General features: G+C 38.5%; 1 protein-coding gene across 1 annotated transcript; it reads right to left on the bottom strand.

Annotated features, from left to right (window-relative positions):
- Positions 1 to 9,410: 9,410 nt before the first annotated feature.
- Positions 9,411 to 11,541, bottom strand: LOC104100229 (late embryogenesis abundant protein 1-like). The gene is made up of 3 exons (XM_009607412.4): positions 11,391 to 11,541; positions 10,471 to 10,605; positions 9,411 to 9,722 (listed from the first exon to the last, which is right to left on the bottom strand). Exons 1-3 carry the CDS (start codon positions 11,433 to 11,435, stop codon positions 9,639 to 9,641), a joined length of 264 nt encoding a protein of 87 aa, XP_009605707.1. The 5' UTR covers positions 11,436 to 11,541; the 3' UTR covers positions 9,411 to 9,638.
- Positions 11,542 to 22,745: the final 11,204 nt, after the last annotated feature.

Genomic DNA, 22,745 nt, shown 5'->3' with positions numbered 1-22,745 from the left:
AGCATAAACTAATAAGAGAGTAAATACAGTGAAATAAATACTCAAACCATAAAGTGTCTACTAGAATGTTCCCAAAACCAGGTATCACAAGTGTATGCGTAACTAGTAGAATATACAAAACACCTATGCTACTATCTGAAATAAGATAGACAGAAAGTAAATACAAAAGAGATATTGTGGGTGTTGCAGAACGGACTCAGAGAGAAGCTCGCCATTATGCCTCGGGGTAACGGGGGTGTGCGCCTAAATGGCTGCCAGATGCGCCTGCCTTAGATCCTGCACGATTAGTGCAGAAGTGTAGCGTGAGTATATAAACAACATGTACTCAGTAAGTATCCAGTCTAACCTCTAAGAAGTAGTGACGAGGGGTCGACATCGACACTTACTATGGGCCAATAAATAAAATACGGAAATTCTAAATAGGCATGGAATACATCAATAATAATAATATCACAATAACAAACAATAAATAAGTGATTTTTTAACTAAAAGTCAATTTAAAATCTCCACTAACACATACTAACTTCAACAATTATGGGTCATCAAGTAAATTACAATTTCTCAAGTCATAAAAATAATATCAAGTGTAATCGGACTCTGAGCATTATCACGCACGATTTACGTCGAGGTCGTATGGTCCGATCCAGAATAATGTGTACACTGCCGAAGGTCAACCGACATAAACCATAGATGCATCTATTATACTGCCAAGGCATTCGGCCCGCTCCACAAGAAGAGAGGATACTCTACGAACATCCGATCTAACGGTTATTACAAGACTAATACACAAAGAGGCACAATTTCTATCAACGGTCAAGTAACTCGCCAAAACATAAAGTAAGTGAAGTTCGGTCTTTACGAATCCTTTATCAAATTTCGATATAATTTAAGCACTTAAATTATCAAGTAGAGTGCAAACAATACAAGTAATTTCATGATAGGGTCCTAAAACTACCTAGACATAAGCATGATTTGTAGTTATGCACGGACTCTCGTCACTTCTTGCATACGTAGCATCCACAATTAGAAGCAAATAGTAATTTAAAATACCTATGGGGTAAATTCCCTCTTATAAGGTTACGCAAGAGACTTACCTCGTCCCAAAGCTCGCCTTCCGGCCCACAAATTCACTCTAAAGCCTCAAGTCTGTGCTGAACAATCCGAAACTAGCCAAATATTATATAAATTAATCAATATATGCTCAAAAGTTCATAATTTAGCCCCTAGAGTAATTACCTAACCCAAATTGGAATATTCCTAAAATTTACCCCCAGGGACACGTGCCCGAATTCTCGAACATTTTCGAAGATAAATGTTACCCATAACCTTACTAACTCAGATGTGCAATTTTTACCCAATTCTATAATCATTTTCGTGGTTTAATCTATTTTTTTATTAAAACCTAGTTTTTTTCAACTAACCTATAATTTCTACGATTTACATGTTAAGAATCTACCCAAAATTCGGGTATTAAACTCATATTAAGTAGTAATTACTTACCTCATGATTATAGTCTCTCCAAGAGCTCCTCAATCGACCACTCCAAGTGAAAATGAGATAAAAACCCACCTAAGTCCGATATAAATGCACCTACTGCCCCAGCGATTTTCGCACCCGCGACAAAATAGTCGCACCTGCGGCTCCGCTTCTGCGGACAAATCATCGCAGGTGCGGACCTTGCCCAGGACAGCCATTCTCAGTTCTACGGACAAAGCCTCAATTCTGCGGAAAAGTGGGTCGCACTTACGAACCCAGCTGGCTGGCATCTTTCCGCTTCTGCGATCGCATTGCTCGCACCTGCGAGTTTGCATGTACGGTACCTTCTCCGCTTTTGCGACCACTGGCCAGCCCCCGCCAGGCCACTTCTGTGGTCATTGGTTCGCTACTGCGAGCTCGCACATGTGGTCATTGGCTCGCTACTGTGAGCTTGCACCTGCGGCCAATTCTTTGCAAGTGCGAATGCACCAGAACCCCTGTTGTTTCAGCCATTCTTCCAAGTTCAAACATGTTCCACACATCGTCCGAATAGCACCCGAGGCCCCCGGGTCCCCGTCCAAACATACCAACAAGTTTGTAAACATAAAACGTACTCGCTCGAACCCTCAGAACGCGTAAAACAATATCAAAACTAAGAATCGCACCCCAAACCAAATCAAATCAACTAATGAACTTCAAATTCTTCCAACTTACTCCGAACGCGCCGAATCATACATAAACTACTCGGAATGACACCAAATTTTGCGTGCAAGTCATAAATCACCGTACATAATTATTCCTAGGCTCGGAATCCCAAACAAACCTCGATAACAGCAAAACCTACTCCAAACCAAACTTAAAGAACTTGAAAATCTTTAATGCGCCAACTTCCACTATTAAATGCCGAAACGCTCCCGGGTCATCCATAACCCGTAACATACACTCAAGTCCAAAATCATCATACAAATCTATTGGGACCGTCAAATCCCGGTTCCGGGGTCGTTTACTCAAAATGTTGACTCAAGTCAAACTTAACCATTTTAAGACATTATTAAGGAACTAAGTGTTTCGATTTTAACCCGAACCCTTCCAAACCCGAACTAACCATCCCCGCAAGTCATAAAACAGTAAAAGAATATACAGGGAGTCTTAATTAGGGGAACAAGGATCTAGAAAGTAAAACTACTGGTCGAATCATTATATTTTAACTCTTCCTTCATGGCATCAATCCATTAATCAGACTCATTACTTTCTATGGCTTCTGAAAGTGAAACTGGATCCTTATTAAGTCCAATGTCAAAATCTGACTCTTGCAAATAAATCACGTAATCATCTTAAATAGCCGATTTTATTACTCTTTGAGATTTTCTTAATGGCATTTTTTTTGGTTCATTTGTGTCAGATATTTGTGAGTTAGTTTCTTCATAAAATGTTTTATCCAAATATTGCTTGGTGTTGTCAAAGTGTTATTCAACAGCTGAAATAATATTTGGTATTTGTATGGAAGTAGGCACATTCGTGGGTAATAAAACATTGACTCTCACCTCTCTTATTTCCATACTTTATTTTTCAACACTCCCACTAACTTTACCATTCTCAATGAATCTTGCATTACCGTTTCAACAATTCTAGAACTATAGTTTGGACCGTAAAACACATACCCTTTAGATTTCTCTGGGTAACCAATAAAGTAACCACTTATTTTTCGAGAATCTAATTTATTTTCTTATGGATTATAAACTCTAGCTTCTGTCGGGCAACCCCAAATATGCAGGTGCCTTAAACGAAGTTTCCTTCCCGTCCACAGTTCAAAAGGAGTCTTTAGACCTGCCTTACTAGGAACCTTGTTTAATAAATATACAACGATTTTAAGAGCATACATCCACAATGATTTGGGTAATGAGGAATTCCTCATCATGCTCCTAACCATATCCATAAGTGTTCGATTACGCCTTTCTGCAATACCATTTTGTTGAGGTGTTCCTGGCATAGTATACTGTGCACATATGCCACGTTCCTCGAGAAACTTTGCAAATAAACCTGGACATTGTCCTAATTCATTATATTTTTTATAATATTCACTACCTCTATCTGACCTAATAATTTTTACCTTTTTATCTAATTGCCTTTCAACCTCATTAACAAACACTTTGAGAGCATCTGTTGCTTGAGATTTTTCTTTCGGCAAATAGATGTATCCATAACATGAAAAATCATCAATAAAAGTGATAAAATATTTTTGTTCACCAAAAGATGGAACATCAAAGGGTCCACAAATATAAGTGTGTATAATTTCAAGAAGTAGGGTGCTTCTTGTGGCACCTTTCTTACTATACTTAGTTTGATTTCCCTTAATGCAATCCAAACATATATTAAGATCAGTAAAATTTAGATTCAGAAGGATCTCATTCTTTAGTAATCTTTCTAACCTTTCTTTGGATATATGACCCAAACGTCTATGCCACAAGTAAGCAGAACTTTCATCTAGTGAACTACGTTTGATTCCAACATTATGTTTAACAGTAAGAAGGGATTCAGAAAAACCGATATCGAATTTCAATTTATATAAAACCATCAATAAGAATACCAGAACCATAAAAAATAGCATTCTTATATAAATTGAAACATCCATTTCCAAACTTTAAATCAAAACCAGAAATATCAAGTCTTAAAAGAGAAATCAAATTCCTAGAAATTGAAGGTACATAAAGAGTCTATAATAGATCAAGGTGACGTCCAGTCTCCATGATCAAACGATAAGTCCTTATGCCTTTAATTGGAGCCTTCATATGATTTTCCATGAACAAGAAATTCTTATTTGGATTTATAGTTTAGTTCGTAAGGAATTCTTGCAACGTAGTGGATATATGAGCAGTTACACCAGAATCAAGCCACCAAGTATTATTAGGAACTTCTACTAAATTTGATTCGAAACATACAAAAGCACTAATTGTACCTTTCTTTTCGAACCAAGCTTTACATTTCAGGCAATCTTTCTGATAGTGCCCATCCTTGTTACAGAAACGACACGTATCTGCCTTATGTTCTTTCTTAGCATCCCGTGAAGCTTTAGCATGTGCTTTCTTTTTCTTGAACTAGTTGTCCTTCACTTTAAGTCCTTTACCAACTCCTTGTCCCATGATGTGAATTGAATGATCCCTTGTTTCTTAAGTCTTGACTCCTCCTAAGTAAGCATACTGGACAATTCACTAATATTTTGCTTATCCTTAATAGTATTATAGTTAATTTGAAAAGGTCAATACTCAGGAGGCAGCGAGTTTAGAATAAACTGAACCAAGAAGGAGTCATTCACTTTCATCCCCAAGGTCTGAAGTCTTAATGTTATGTTAGTCATCTCGATGATATGATTTTTTATATTGCACAACCCATCAAACTTCATGGTCGTGAGTTCAGTCATTAATGTACCAGCGAGAGAGTTATTTGTAGAACGAAAACGTTCTTCCACAAACTTCAGGTATTCCCTGGTACTTTTTGTTTGTGGAATAATACTCTTAATGTTGTTGGCAACAATCATTCACATAAACATAAGGCTCAGCTTGTTAGAGCGTTCCCATGCTTTATGGAAAGGCTTCTCATCCGCACTGCTCGTTTCAGTAATAGCAGTGGGCTTATCATTCAGCAAAGCCAAGTCAAGATCCATTACACCTAAGTGGAACTGGACTTGTTCATGCCATTCAGAGAAGTTCAATCCATTGAACACAGTAACAGACGAAGCATGCGAATGAAGAGGAATAGCTGCAAAATAGAATACATGCTCACAAATCAATATGGATTCAGTAAAACAATTAAAGCATTTCACAATTCTCCTTTGGGTAAATACTACGACACACTATCATAATTTAAATTTTATTTAGTCTTTAATAGGTAATTAAATATTTTAACCAAATATATATGACATCTTTGGACAAATAATATATATTTGATTAACGAATATTAATTTACCTCGTCATATTCACTATTCATAGAATATTGATCCACCTTTGGGTAAATCCTTAAATTCTAGCAATAGTAAAAATTAATTTATCCATTTATTTTTGTCACGCCCCGAACTCGAGAAGCACGACCGGCGCTCAACCGAGTGAACTCGGTCAAGAAAGCATGTCAGTTACTTTCTACCCAAACTCACTTATGAATAAAGAGAATATATATTTTCGTTAATTAGATAATAAGGAGATCATGTATACAATACCAATTCATTACCATTAGTTACTTCATTTTAAAGTTTCAAATTACACACATTTCATGATCTGAAGTGGAACAAGTAATTCAAACACAACATAACTTGTTTGACTTTCCCAGCACTAATATACAACCCACTCTTTGTCTACGGAACCTCTAATAGATACAGAAGAGTACTATAATAATGCCGGCAACAAGGCCCCGGCTATACCTCAAACACAATACACAAGGAACAAAAGATGCATGACCACGAAATGAAGTGGGACTCACCAAGTCAGCCGGGAAGAGGGTGTACCGCTATCACTGATCAATGTCTCCTGCTGTGGAACCACCTACATCCACTGAAGATGTAGCGCCGCCGAAAAAATAGACGTTAGTACATATGAAATAGTGTTAGTATGAATGACAAAATACCCTCTCAATAGAACGATTAATAATACAAGCAAGAACAATCAAAATATCAATGGAAGCCTCAAACAACATCAAACCTCAAGTTATGACCAAGACAGTGTTCGAATAAATTTTCATATCTTAAGTTGAGAGATATTTAGTACCAATATGCCACCGTTCATAATACCAATATCACCGTACTTTTAGCATGGAGTCCGATCACGACCCGATCGTCTAGGCCGTCTCATTCGAGGCATCAACCACAATCACAATTTTAATTATAATAATTTCCAGCACAATCACCATCATGTGTGCGGCATGATGTCCGATCACGAGCCGATCGGCTAGGCCGTCTCACCACAATGATGTATGGATCGACATCATCCTTTCTACCAATCGTCTCGTTTCATACTTCTTTCACATCTTTTCATTTCATTGGCACTAGTGACCACAATTATAAAATCATTCTTGGCACGTCAGCCGTATTTAGTATTTCATGCTCACCTTTTTCACTTTCAAATATCATCATCATCAACAACAACAATGCGTTTCACATCAAGGTTTCTAGTACACATGTGAGCAATTAAGAGTCTTAGGCACGTAGAGATGTTTCACAAAATTTGGTATAATAGCTTTCGTTTGAACTTGACTTGAAGTCGAAATATTTTTAATGCACAGCCCATACTTTAAACACATTCTCAAATGATAATATAACATGATAAAAGCATTTGGAATATATATTTAACATATATCTTTCAACACAAGCTTATTCAGAATAACCAATTTTATGATGAACAACTCACGACTTACATAAATTACATGAATACCGTGGGATTCAATTCTAAGAGAGGAGTTTAGCCAGCATACCTCGATTTGAGCTTTCCTTAAATTACTACAACGTTCCGAAAATGCTAGCAATCCTAATCTATTTTGAGACATAACAAAATTGAACACAAATTAGGAAGATATTCATGGTTTAAGCTCATTTGAGCATTTTATCAAACACTAGGTGTGCAAATTTGGCTACAAGGTTCTTCTACAAGATTTCCTTCATTCCACAACCCAATCTTTACTTATTTGAGCTCAACAATCTTCCCACAAAACCTATTGGTACATACACGTATACATAATACTCTCACACCCAAGAACCATACTCCCAATCACCCATCTTTTACCTCAAACTCGAAATTGAAGAATTGGGGGAAGAAATTCTTACCTCTTTGAAGCCCTAGTAAGATCCTTGTAAAATCTCCAAGCCTTGAGCAAGAATTGATGAAACAATGGCTAGGTTTTCTCTTTCTCTCTCTAAAAATATCAGATGAAGCCCTTAAAAATGACCTCCAAAAACTTTTTATAAAAATGGGATCGGGTAAAATTTTCAAAACTTAAATTCTACCCCGAGCCGAATTTCTACAATCCTCAAAAGCCTACCCCGGCACCACGAAACCTTAAATTTCTTTACAAAATTTTACGGGGCCTTACAATTTTCAATTATAGGCATTTCATTAATTTCATGGATAAACTACAATTTTATGTGTGCAATTTTTCATGATCATATTAGTTTGGCCACTTTGACGACTAACAAAATATATAAACATAAATGCATACATAAAATAAACATCAGAAAATTTCATGCATATGAATATTTTAAACAATTTAGTTTGATCACTTTGATGATTAACAAACTATATAAACATTAATCACATACACAAAATAAATAAAAAATGACTTTATCAGCTAATAGTCCGAAACAAATTACTTTATGGCTCAACAAATAAATATTAACTTTTACGGCCAAGATATAGCAAATATGAGCCAAACCTTATATCAATTAATTGCTGAAGGCAAGGATTAGATCAACTGCCTCAACATAAGGCATCTCGTTATTACTCTTATTCCTATATTTTATTTTTGGTGGGCCACAATTCAAGGTATACCGGTCAAAACCCTGTATCAGCCGTTTTCCATCTTCATCATAATGTTTTATATATATTTAAAAATTTTAACACCATAAATATACTCAACTACAATAAAAGAATATATTTTTCAATTCATCAAGGCAAATAACAGAGATAAAACTAATGGATAGAATCAATTAATTCATAAATAATAAATGGCAGTTTGACTTTCGGCGTCAAAACTGGTCATCCAAATTGAATAGTTATATGCTTCTCCTTCAAGAAGTGATTACAAGATCAAATATACTATTTTAAAACGTAAGATAAGAGAGGTAATAGTACTTGGAGTTGATTGCCTTTTCCCATAAAATTATGATCCATCACTGATGCTTTGCCCATGAACAGAAAACCTGTACTCATGATCAAATCTTTATTTCGTAACAATACCGCAATCAAACATATATAGTATAAAGTTTGCTAACGAACATTATCAGTTCAAATATCCATGCTCAAGATACCACATGTAAACTTAAATACTTTAATGCATATCAGGATCTTAAACATGATATTTTTACACAAAATCGTTATAGATTACATACCTGAAGCGAAAGCCATTATCACGAAGCGGAAGCGTTGATTGGAATTGGTTTCTCGTCTCTTGCCCTAGCTTTCGTTACCGCCGCCTATAGTAATGGAAGATAGAAATAAAAAATACATTAACCATAATGGGTGGGGAGATGACCAATTTATAGAGGTTCTCACTTAATTCCGTATGTCCATCAAATAACCGATCGGACAGACGAATTTTGTCTTTCATTAAATATTAATTATGGGTCTTAAGTTTATTGAGTCACAAAAATAATTAAAAAGAATCTAACATTTTTGTCATAAGTTTAAAAGTTCTTCCTAAATCATGTAAAGTAATGACAACACGGGTAAAATCATTCTATCCGCGAAAAAGGTCATGATATGTTCTTGAACTATGCAAAATTAAGCGAATTTATCCATCGTTAATACTTTAACACAAATATGCCTATATCGTCCAATACTTGATCCAAATATACTCTTACTCTAAACGGTCTCATATGAAGGGCATATTTGGTCCAACGCGCATACTTTGGGGCATATTTGGCCTATATATTCTTCCGTAGATCGATTGATTTTCTTCTATAAATCTTAAATACGAACAAAGAGAAATCACGTAATAGAAAAACTTAAACTATTTTGTTGGAAGAGAAACCTACCATTGGCCAATTTTAAAGTTCTATGTATGAGTATTATTCCATTGTGCTTTGTTTTACTTGATCAAGTTTTAGTTCATGAAAATCTTATTAGTTATTGCTTACTGATTTGAAATTACTCAAAATTTTGTCGTAATCTGAGAATTGAACGCCAAATATACTTTATTTGCATAGTGGACTAAAAATTAAAGCAACAACATATGAATTTGCTAAACTAAAGAAACTTTCTTATTCAATGGCGATGACGAGAACTCTAATGAGAGAAATCTCAATCAATAAAACAACTTCACTAATACCAATGAGGTGCGTGGAATTCGAAACCCTAACCAAAAATAAATCACAAATTACCAATGATTTCACTTGTGCCTAATAAAAGCATAGGAAACACTTAAAAGAAATGAAAAATGATGTTTCAGACTTCAGTTCTCTCTTTTCACTTTTTGTCTGATCCAATTCCAAGAGTGTTCTTCACTCCATCAACTGCACCTTGAGCCATGTGGATCATTTGCTCTCCGGTCTAAAATGCAACAAAGGGGAAAAAAATGATAGATATATTATGACATTTAAAAGGAAGGAACTAGAAGCTTTGAGTATATTAATAGATTCTTTAAGGATTTAATTCATATATACTAACAATTTAAAGTATTTTTACACTATTTGTGTATGTTAATCCGTTATAGCAAGGAAACCTTACTTATCCCACTTTTTATGATTAGTTACTTGTAATTATATTTTAGGTGACTTGATAGTGTAAAATATTTTCTGCGTGTCATCCGAAGTGACCGAATGTGTTCCTTATCCTTTAATTTATGTGACCTGAACCTTCAACTAGCGGCAGGGCCACATGTGTTCCAGGACCGATACCCCTTCGTTGAAAAGTTATATTGTGTAGCTAGGTAAAAATATTATGCATATATACTGTATATTGACATCCATTGACTTTTTTATTTATTTACTTCTTTATATTTTGACTCACATTAGTGAAAATTCTGGCTCGCACTACCTTAAACCAATTGATTGACTGAGGAGGTGCTCTATTACTGGAAATACTTATGATATACTAATAGATTAATTACCGGGTCAAATAGCTTTGTGGCTCTTTACCAATTTATTTTTTGATTTTATAACCCTATTTTTTTTTTATATATTTAAGAGATATACTTTTACACATAAGAGATATATCTTTTACATATAAGAAATCTAAAAATAACACTTTTAATTCTAACATTGCAAATAGCGATGAAGACCCATTTCCCTAAAATTACCTGCTGAAGGAAGCCAGGATTCTGGTCTTTGTTTTGTTGAGCTGATTCATGAGCACTTTGGGTAGCATTTTCAGCCTTGTCCACCATTGAATGTGCTGTACTCTTGGCTGAATCTGCCATTTGCTCTGTCTTGGCCTAGTTTTTCATCAATTACAATAATGTAAAAGATGCAGTAGAGAACAAGAAGAGATCATGAAGAAAAAATGAAAAACAATTCCTCGAGTATATAATACTTACAACAATAACAACAACCCAATATAATCTCACTAGTGGGGTATGGGGAGGGTAATGTGTACGCAGACCTTACCTCTACCCTGGGATAGAGAAGTTGTTTCCGATAGACCCTCGGCTCCCTCCCTCCAAGAACTCCCCACCTTGCTCTTGGGGCGACTCGAACTCACAACCTCTTATTTGAAAATGGAGGGTGTTCACCACTAGAGCAACCACTCTTGTAATACTTATTTCGCACAATTATAAAAGATTTTGCAAAAAGCTTTATTTTTTAACTTTTTATGGTATTATATAGAAGGAGTCGAAAATCTATTGAAAACATCATTTCTATCTCCATAAGGTAGGTGTAAGATCTGTATACACACTTATAGGAATACACTAGGTATATTGTTGTTGAAATATTATACAGGAGATCATAGATAATGAAGGGGACAACGGACGACGAGAATATAATGAAACACACATATTGTGTTGAATAGGGGCGAAGGCACGAATTTCGTTAAAAAAATTCAAAAAATGCACTTATCTGTCCGGAAAATTCAACAATTTATATATATTCACAAAAAAAATCACTTATATACACAGTATAATATAATTACTGCTGATAGCTAGGCTATAAGTCTAGGTAATCTAAAAACAATTTTAATTTGTAACGACTATTAATTGCATTAGTATGAAGTATTAATTACCTGAGCTTGGCCGTGGGACTCACCGGCTTGTTGAGCACTTGACATTTTGATTATTGATCTGAAGGAATTTTATCCAGAAAAACAAATAGATATTTGAAAATTTTATTTTTTGAACTTGGTATATATTTGTTGAATAACTTCTAGGTTGATTGGACCTATTTATAGAGAGGTTATTGGTTTAGTTGATTGATGATCCATGTTTTTCTGCTTTTGACTAGGTTTCCAGTGATTAACTTAGTGTAAAAATTAGAAAAGGAACTTATACAATGACTCTAAATATAGCATTAATTTTATATATATATATATATATATATATATATATATATATATATATATATATATATATATATATATAACACATTGAGTGTGCCACACGCTCTAATACTAACTTATTACTTGCATAGTAAACAAATCTCGAACCACAAGTTAAATAAGAGCCCTTATATGTAGGAAGGCGTTAATTAAAAGCTATAAACTCTGAAAATAATATAGTAAATCAGGAATGATATAATGAAAATTCTAAGATTAGAATTTAGCAAAATAGCAAATTCCTAAGTGACGTTAATATTGATACTTGGATAGAAAAAAGAATTAACTCAATAGATGAGAAATAATAATCTCACTTAAATCTTGTTTACCCTCAAAATCGGATAACAATTGAATTTATACGCGGTTTTAAGGATACGTGATCTAACTTGATACAAAATGAGAAATCAGATTCAAATTGAAATTAATGATAGAAAAAAGTAAATACAAACCACACAGGTTGAACACTCTTAGCCTTGAAGGTTGGTCACCATCGAGTCAAAGATGCTGCAATCAGTGTCGGAACAGAGTGATGAGATAATAATGATTAGAAATAACAGTTTATTACTTTGGGATGCGTGTTACAATGTCCTTTAAAAATAATCAGACCCTCTTTATATAGTAGATGAGTCATACTTTAGGTACAATTCTATATAAGGTAAAAACTCTCATAATTTGCTAATTAATCGCTTTTATTGATACGTGCCGAGATTTCCGCCGTGATATCCGATCGGTTACGGATATTTCGGCCTTCCGTTATTTTGGTTCGATAATGTTTTCTCGAGCTAATTCGGAGTAGTGGTCAGTTCCAGGGTTACAAACTCGATAATCTTGAAGACGCATAGGTTCGATGGAACCCATGGTCCATCTTCCATCCATTATGTTTTATCCCCGATCTGTCATGCAATTAAGGTTGTGCATGGATCAGATCGAATCGGATTTAGTACATTTCGGATCGGATTTCGGATTCTAGAAAATGCAATCCAAATCCGATCAGAATTAATAACGGATTGGATCGAATTTTAAAATTTGGATCGGATCGGATTTTCGAATTTCGGATCGGATTATTATGCCTCAAAGTTGCAAACTCATATATATATTTTTTTTGTAAAAGAGGCAATACAGTAAGAAAAATTTATGTTTATACAATTATGAGAGTACTATGCTGCCAATAGAGCTAAATCCATCAATTGTAAAGGTAATAACTTGGAGGAAAATGTAAAGAAAGTACTAATTATCCGAATTAAAGTTTAGAATTTATACATGCCCTAATAATTTCGAATTTTGGATCGGATTAAAATTATACCGATCTGAATCCGATCCAAAATCCGAAATTTTAATAAACACAATCCAAAATCCGATCCAGTCCGAAATTAAACGGATCGGTTCGGATTTCGGATATCTGATCCAAATGAACAGCCCTACATGCAATAGATGAGCTCGGTTTCTACCGATATAGATAGTCCTCTCATTTTTTGGAGAGTAAACGACAAAAAACGATATGAGCCCTCGATCCTTGTCTCGATACTTTGCGCCAGAAACGACAAAATGAGCGAAACGTCTCGTCAGTCACATCTAAATGGCATTAAATGTTCGTCAATTGCTGGTCGACCACTACAGATTGGAACCATCGTTTGCAAACTATAAATACTTCCTCTTTCGTTCATTCAAACTTTACATCCAATCTTTTCCTACTCTTGTTCTTAAAGAACCTTTGCATTTTCTACTGTTTTTCCCAATTTCTTGAGAGATTTGTAAGGATTTCTCCTTTGTCTGAACTATTCAAGCGTACCCTTTTAACTCCTTCTTCTTCATCTTCATAAAAAAATGGCGAAGACTTCTAAGTCTGTTCCCCAAAAAGAAACTCCCTCTGCCTCGCGACCGGCTGAAGAGAAAAATGTTTTTGTTGCTACCGAGGAAATGACACTGAAGACCCCCTTGAAGATGTTTGCTCCTACGGGGTGCCCGACTGGTGCTGCTTTTAAGGTCGAGAAAACTTCATCGGTCCCGGATCGGTGCGAGCCAATCTCGAGATATATATGCTCAGTCACCGAGAACTTCCTCTCCATGGTCAAGGAGGATTGCAACTAGGTTGGTAAGCACGTGGTGGTGTCTACGCTCGAGGAGGAGATCACTACCCACGTGGAGGGTTTTCTGAGTGTTTACACTTATCCCTTTACGTTGGGCCCCTTGGACCCGGTCATCATCGCCTTTTATAAGAGGTGCGAGGTGGCTCTAGGCCAAATTCATCCATCTTTCTGGAGGATAGTTATTCTCCTCCGCTTCTTTGTAAATAAGATCGAGAGGTGTCCCTTCACCATGGATCACCTCATGCGTTTGTACAGTCACCGACTCTATCGAGGGGGGATAATAAAACTTGTCCGTCGGGCCAGTAAGGCCCCATTCTCGAGCATCGACAAGGATCGGGACCGAGGCTGGTTGGGCCGATTCATTCGAGTAAAGACCTCTGACTTAATCCCGGCCGAGGACATGCCATTTACTGAGAAATGGAACATGAAGCGTAAGTATAACCTTGCCTTTAAGATTTTGTTTATCATATTTCTTTTGCCCTTCTTCTTATCGATTCTTTATGATGCAGTTGTTGCTCGGATATCGGATATCGGATGCAGTTCCTCGACTCAATGAGTAGGTCGAGGGCATCGTGTCACAAAAACCCTATTCTGAGTGCGTGAGGTGCGAACTTTCGAAGGGTCGGTGGGAGGCTCGTGCTCACGGTGAGATTTCACTACTGAGTGAATTAACACTTAGTTTTCTTAGTTGCATTCGTTCTCACGTTTTCTTCCTTTGTAGGTCTTCCCAAAGATGTTAAAATGGACGAGGTGGAGGCCCTTTGTCTTTTTAATGAAGCTCAACAGGCCTTGAATCGGGTAACTTAGAATGCATTTTTATTATGTACTTAGATTAAATTGCAAACAATTGTAACATTCTTCTTTGTGTTCGCAGGCCTCGGTGCTTCATCACAAAACTTTTTTCCGATATCGGGAAGAGTTAAACCAACACGAGGTCAAGACCCAGGAGCTTACTGAGAAGAGGGATGCTTACAAGCTCCTTAGTCATAAGATCTATGCCGAGTTAGAAGCAGCTCGAAAGAAGCATATCGACATGGTCGAGCAGGTAAGACGAGCATTTGAAGTTAGTGACGATGATTCAGACACAGTGACTAACAACCCGAACCCGTAGGTCCAAAAGAAACTTGACCAGATCGGGCAGCTCCAGGTGGAGGTGGACCCGGTGAAAGATGAGGCCGAAGAATGGAAGAAAAACATGGACCGCCTGGCCTCGAAAAAGGAAATTGCCCGAGAAAAACTAGCTTCGACTGAGGTCCAGCTCCGGGATGCAAAAGAAAAGGCCTTGCTACATGCAAAAAAGATCGAGGAGCTCCAGTCTCAACTGAGCTCGGAGATCTCCGGCCAAGGAACTTGAGGTGGCCAAGTCGGAGATTGTTGTGATTACGGCCTAGGCTGATGATAGGGTAGACCAGCATAAGGCCGATACTGAGGCGGCTCAGGATCAAGTGAGAAACTTAGTGGAGCATATTAAGTGGCAATCCCGAAGCGAGGCCCTCGAGGGAGTTCGAGCTCAGCGTTTTAACCTATTGGCCTAAATCGAGAATGCCAAGGTATCTGAAGCCAAGGCCAGGAAGCTGGCTTATCCCAAGGAGGAGGATTCCGAGAGATCTGAAGATTTGGATGAGCCCGAAAGTAGCGGAGACCCCCAAGGTGATGACGCGGCCCCCGGCGAAGACTAGGCTATTTAGGATCTTTCTAAAGATTTTTTTGTCTTTTGTTTTTTTGAGGCCATTTTGGCAATATCGGGTCTATTCGGCCCTTGTAAAAAGAAATTTATGATTATGAATATAAGGCCTTTTTCCTTCAACAGCTTTCAAATTTTCTCTTTGCCTTGTTTATTTTTATTTGCAAAGATCTAAATGCCTTGGCATGAAACAATTTGTTTTTGTTTAGAGACTAGAATAAACCTTGCCTTCAACTATTTCGTTTTAAGGCATCGTGGGGGTTCGGTGTGACCGTAAGTTTTCTTTCCCCAAAGTACTTAGATTTTTTTTTAATTCATAGTCTGTCGAGGGTAGCCTTTGGAACCGGTTAAGAAATTTCAAAGCCTTGTTGTTTTTGTTACGGGCTTCGGACGTCTCCGAACTGTGTTTATGTGGCCGTAGACTTTATAGTTCAGGTGTTGTCCCATGTTAATATCATTATACCGAGTTATCCGGGTTTTCCTAAGATGGCAGTCCCCGAGGTCTAATAGCTTGGACCGTCCGAGTTTTTCTATCGGACGGCAGTCCCCGAGTGAGAGAGTGATTATTTGAACTCAGGTTAAGGCGGCCCTTGGGTTCGTTTCCTTTAGGGGATCGGAAGCAGGGAATTCCTTAAGAAATATAAAGGAATTTTATTAAAAATACAAGATGTTTGCAATGAAGAGACTTCTCTTTATTCTTGTGCATAATAGTAATGTATGTGTACATTCTTTGTGTGAGAGTTCGAGCAGTCTATGTGGGCATGGTTCATTTGACTGTTTGGCCCTTACATTGAATCATATCGATCGAGACTCTTCAATCCGAAAGTCTCTTTCCATGCTAAATTCGATATCAGAGGGTAATACCCCCCAGTGTTTGGGGTTGATCGAAGAGGGGCCTCGAATGTTGTTATGATCATCGTCACCGGTTCATTGCCGACTTTCAATTCTAAGTTAGCATGATTTACTTGTTGCCTCGTTAAAAACCTTGCACGAAAACCCATTTAGGACAAAATCGGCTCAAGGGAAAAAGAGAGCAACGCGTACTTTCAGGCCTAAAATCTCGTACAGTCCCTTATAGGTTACCTGTATGGGTTAGTTTAAGATGTAAATAAATAAAAGAACGGGGCCATACCTTAGCAGTAATATCGCTTTGAGTGAGTTATATTCCAGTTGTTCGGTAGTTGCTCGTCGTTCATTATTCTGAGCGTGTAGGATCCTTTTCCAGTGATCTCGATAATTTGGTACGGTCCTTCCTTGTTCGGCCCCAATTTTCCTTCGTTCGATAATGTGTGACTTTCTTAGTACCAAATCCCCGGTATTGAAGTGTCGAATGTTGGCCCTTCGATTATAATATCTTTCGATCCGCTATATTTGGGCGGCCAATCAGACAAGGGCGGTTTCGCACATTTTATCTAATAGCTCCAGGTTTGTAATCATAGCTTCGTCATTCGATTCCTTTGTTGCATATTGGAATATGATACTTGGTTCCCTGACCTCGATCGGTATCAAATCTCCGGCACCATAAACCAAAGAAAACGGGGTAAGTCCGGTACTGGACTTCGAGGTTGTACGGTATGCCCACGGGACTTCGAGTAATATTTCCTTCCTTTTTTCGTTTGGCATCGGTAAACCTTTTTTTAAGGTTTTGGAGTTTGGTTTTGTTAGTAGATTCAGCTTGTCCATTCCCATTAGGGTGAAAGGGTGTCGATAAGATCCTTTTGATCTTGTGGTCTTCAAGGAATTTGGTAATTTTGCTTCCGATGAACTGTTTCACATTATCGCAAAAATCTCGGCCAGCATTCCGAATTGGCATATGATGTGGTCCCAAATGAAATCGATGACCTCCTTCTCCCTGACCTTTTCATACGCTTGGGCTTCCACCCACTTAGAAAAATAGTCAGTCATAAATAATATAAATTGAGCCTTACCGGGTGCCCATAAAAGGGGGCCAACGATGTCCATTCCCTACTTCTTGAACGGCCATGGTGACAAAACCGAATGCAGTAGCTCCCCTGGTCGATGGATCATCGGAGCGTGTCTTTGGCATTCATCACATTTTCGAACGAACTCATTTGCGTCTTTTTCCATGTAGATCCAGTAATAACCGGCTTTGATTATTTTTCGAGCCAGCGATTCGACACCCGAATGATTTCCACATGTACCTTCGTGGATTTCCCTCAAAACATACTCAGTATCACCCGGCCCTAGACATATTGCAAGTGGGCCATCAAATGCTCTACTGAACAAGGCTTTGTCTTCGGACATGCTAAATGGGGTCGCCTTTGTACGCAGGGCCCTCGACTCTTTTGGATCCGAGGGTAGTTTATCGGATCTGAGATATTCCACATACTTATTCCACCAGTCCCAAGTTAGGCTCGTCGAGTTGATCTCGGCGTGGCCTTCTTCCACCACCGATCTCATAAGTTTTACGACTTCTACCGAGTTGAACTCGTCGTCTTTGACCGATGACCCCAAGTTAGCGAGGGCATCAGCCTCACTGTTTTGATCCTGAGGTACGTGTTGCAAAGTCCATTCTTTGAACCGATGTAATGTCACTTGTAATTTGTCCAAGTATCTTTGCATTCTTTCCTCTCAAACCTCGAATGTTCTATTGACTTGGTTTACCTCAAGGAGGGAGTCGCACTTGGCTTCCATCACCTCTTCCCCCAAGCTCTTGGTTAGTTCAAGGCCTACAATCATGGCCTCATATTCGACCTCATTGTTAGTCAATTTCACAATCTTAATAGATTGTCTAATTAAATTACTTGTCGGTGGCTTTAGTACGATGCCAAGTCCGGACCCTTTTGCATTTGAGGCGCCGTCCGTGAAGAGGGTCTAGATTCCTGAGGAAGTTCCTGAGTTAACCAATAACTCTCTTTCGACCTCGGGTATTAGGGCCGTGTAAAGTCGGCCACAAAGTCTGCCAAAATTTGAGACTTAATGGCGGTCCGAGGTTGATACTCAATATCGTACCCACTTATTTCTATGGCCCATTTGGCCAATCGGCACGAGAGTTCGGCCTTATGCATAACGTTTCTCAATGGTTAAGTAGTTACGACACATATGGGAGACATTGGAAATATGATTTTAGCTTCCTAGAGGCGCTTAGCAAAGCGAGCACCAGTTTTTCCAGGTGAGGGTACCTAGTTTCGGTCTTACCTAAGGTCCTACTAACATAGTAAATTGAAAATTGCATACCTTGATCTTCCCAAACTAGGACTCCACTTACCGCTATCTCCAAGACCGCCAAATACAAGTACAATTGTTCGTATGTCTTCAGTGTGTGAAACAGGGGCGGGCTCGATAAATACCTCTTGAGTTCCTCCAAAGCTCGTTGGCATTCCGGGGTCCACGAGAAGTGGTTCTTCTTCTTCAACAGTGTGAAGAATCGGTGGCTCTTGTCGGACGACCTCGAAATAAATCACCCCAAGGCGACTATTCGCCCGGTCAACCTTTGCATGGCCATTATGTTGTCCATGACTGTTATATCTTCGTTGGCTTTGATTTTATCGGGATTGATCTCGATTCCCCGATTGGATACCATAAATCTAAGAAACTTACCTGACCCAACTCCAAATACACATTTTTCTGGGTTCAACTTCATATTGTACTGCTTAAGTATGCTGACGGTTTCATGCAAATGTTTTAAATAGTTCTCTGCTCGCAGGGACTTAACTAATATGTCGTAAATGTAAAATTCCATTAATTTTCCTATTTGTTCTCTGAACATCCGATTTACTAGGCGTTTGTAAGTAGCACCGGCATTTTTTAATCCAAACAGCATTACGTTATAACAGTATGTGTCGTATTTAGTGATGAAGGAAGTTTTTTCATGATCACTTGGGTCCATCCGTATTTGGTTGTACCCAGAATAGGCGTCGAGAGAACTGAGAATCTCGTGGCTGGTCATGGTATCGATCATACGGTCGATGTTGGGCAAAGAAAAAGAGTCTTTGAGGCATGCCTTATTCAAATCTTTATAGTCTACACATATTCTTAGTTCATTCCCTTTTTTAGGGACTACCACTATGCTTGCTAACCAATCCGGGTATTTAACCTCCCGAATATACCCTATTTTAAGAATTTTGGATACCTCATCCTTGACGAAAGCATGCTTGATCTCGGATCGGGTCTCCACTTCTGTTTAACCGGGTGAAATTTCGTTTCCAGACATAGCTTGTGAGTGGTTATCTCTGACGGGATTTCTGTTATATCGAGGTAGGACTAAGCGAAACAATCTTCGTTAGTTATAAGAAATTGAATGAGATTTTCCCTGAGCTCGGAGCTTAGCCCCATGCCCAGGTATACCTTTCGATCGTGCAAGTTTTCTCGCAATATGACTTGTTTCAGCTCCTCGACCGTCGATTTAGTGGCGTCAGAATCATCGGGGGCTATAAAAGATCTGGGAACCCCATAATCATCATCCTTGACTTCCTTTTTTTTGTCTGAATCTGACGAAGATAGTATCAGTGATTGTTATTTGGCCCCGTTTATTACCATATGGTTTGGTCCCTTCGATGTTGAAACTGTATATTCTGGTATCACCTCCTCAACCGCGAGCATTTCCTTCACAACCGGTTGTTCTTTGTAGACTGTTTTGACTCCGTCAGGTGTTGGAAATTTCAGTGTCTAGTGTAGTATCGAGGGCACTACCCTCATATTGTGAATCCATGGCCTCCCGAATAAAGAGTTATACCTCATGTCCCCTTCGATCCCATAAAATTTAATCTCCAGGATGTTCCCGGTGGTGTTTACGGCTAACGTTATTTTGCCCTTAGTGGTCTCCCATGCCATGTTGAATTCGTTCAGAATTCGAATTTCAGGCACGATTTGATCTTGTAGACCGAGCTGCTCCATGGCCCTTGATCGAATGATGTTGGCTGAGCTACCTGGATCAATTCACACATGTTTAACCCGAATTTTATTTACGAGTACTGATATTACCAGTGCATTATTGTGGGGTTGTACGATCCCTTCAACATCCTCGTCGTTGAAAGATAAAGTTTCATCTGTTATATAGTCTCGAGTTCGTTTCTCCCTAGTGATGGATACTTTGGTGCGTTTCAACATCGGCCCCTATGGGATATCAACCCCTCTGATGATCATGTTAATAAAGTGTTGAGGTTCTTCTTGTTTTGCATATTTGTTAAAACCCCTGTTCCTGAAATGATTCTTGGGTCGGTCGCTCAAGTACTCCCGAAGGTGCCTATTGTTGAATAGACGGGCCACTTCATCTCTCAACTATTGACAATCTTTCGTTTTGTGCCCGTGAGTGCCATGATATTTACACATCTGGTTAGGATCCCTTTGGATTGTATCGGACTATAGAGGTCGGGGCCATTTGGTATCTTTGATGCACCCGATAGCTGATACAATGGCGGCATCATCGACATTGAATTTATATTCCGATAGCCTCGGTGCATCTTTGGACATGTCGAAGCCATTTTTGGTCATAAGTCTCCGACTGCTTGACCTCGATCATTTCTCCTTTATTTTCTCATGGAGTTTCGTCTGGACCCGCTGCTTCTCTCATCTCCGTTATATGGCTGATACTGATCCCTGTTTGGCCTCTGTTCGCGATCAATATCTCTCTTGACTCTATTGAGGGTTCTGACGGGATAGACAGACCCCGAAGGGGCCCCGAGTTGTTCATCTTCGACTCTGATATTCGATTGATATTGGCTATTCATGCCGGCCCATGTACTTCTGTTAAGTTCTGCTTCAGCTGCTGTGAAGACACTAAGCTTCGAATATTAAGTCCTGAGTGAAAGCCTTGAACAACCCAATCATCAGTGACTGGCGGCAGATCCATTCGTTCCATTTGAAACTGGGACACGAACTCTCTAAGCATCTCGTTATCCTTCTATTTGACTTTGAAAATGTTTGATTTCCTAATCTCTACCTTGATGGCACCTGCGTGTGCTTTTACGAAATAATCTGCAAGCATAGTAAATGTGTCAATAGAATTAGGAGGTAAATTGTGATACCATATCATAGCTCCCTTCGACAGGGTCTCCCCAAATTTTTTCAACAGAACAGACTCGATCTCACCGTCCTCTTGGTCGTTCCTTTTGATAGCACATATATAAGAGGTTACATGCTTATTTGGGTCAGTCGTTCCGTTATACTTGTGTATTTCAGGCATACCGAACTTCTTGGGGATCAGCTTCAGAGCCGTGCTTGGTGAAAAAAGTTTTTGCACGAACTTTCTGGAATCCAGGACCTTCAATATCGGAGGTGCTCCTGGGATTTGGTCTACCCTCGAATTTTAGGTTTCCACCTTTTTGTCGTTAGCCTCGATCTTCTTCTCCCCTCATTCTATTCATTGTGTCACCTCCTCGAGCACTTTTATGATCTCGGGGTTAGAACCCGATTTGTATTCGCGCGACCTTTCTATGATCGGTTGAACCCTGTAGGTGACTTCCCGGGGAGGATCGGGCTCAACCCTGCTTGGTGCACGGATTTGGTTATCTAACTAAGCTATCGCCGCATGTTGAGCCTGCAACATTTCGAAGATCACTCGTAGACTTATCTCGTCTCCTTCAACGTTTTAGGTGCTTCGAGTTGCCGATCGGGCTCCACCACGAATGCTATTTTCGGGGTCGGTAGGCAAGTTTTCATCGATAGCCACATGCGAATTAGCGTCAATCGGATCTGCGATCGGAATTCCAGCAGGATCAGTAGGTGGTATCTCGTTACTGGATGCTATGTTATTATTTTCATCTTGGTGACCGGACTGGTTGTCAACATGCAAAGGTGCTGATTGAGAGTTTGACATTTTTGTATTTTAGCCTGGAATCAAAGACACTTCAAAGAGCAAGTGTAAAGCAGTGTGTTATGGAGATTTATATCAAATAACTACTATTATCCTTAGCCCAACGGTGGGCGCCAAACTGTTGACCCTCAAAATCGGATAACAATTGAATTTATACGCGGTTTTAAGGATACGCGATCTAACTTGATACAAAATGAGAGATCAGATTTAAATTGAAATAAAATGATAAAAAAGTAATGCAAACCACACAGGTTGAACAATCTTGACCTTGAAGGTTGTCACCCTCGAGTCAAAGTTGTTGCAATCAGTGCCGGAACAGAGTGATGAGATAATAATGACTAGAAATAATAGTTTATTTCTTTGGGATGCGTGTTACAATGTCCTTTATAAATAATCAGGCCCCTTTTATATATTAAAGAAGTCCTACTTTAGATACAATTCTATATAAGGTAAAAAATCTCATGATTTGCTAATTAATCGCTTTCATTGATACGTGCCGA

This window comes from Nicotiana tomentosiformis, chromosome 9 (assembly GCF_000390325.3).
Source record: "Nicotiana tomentosiformis chromosome 9, ASM39032v3, whole genome shotgun sequence".
Taxonomy (NCBI): domain Eukaryota; kingdom Viridiplantae; phylum Streptophyta; class Magnoliopsida; order Solanales; family Solanaceae; genus Nicotiana; species Nicotiana tomentosiformis.
This window is presented reverse-complemented; position numbering and strand designations above follow the sequence as displayed.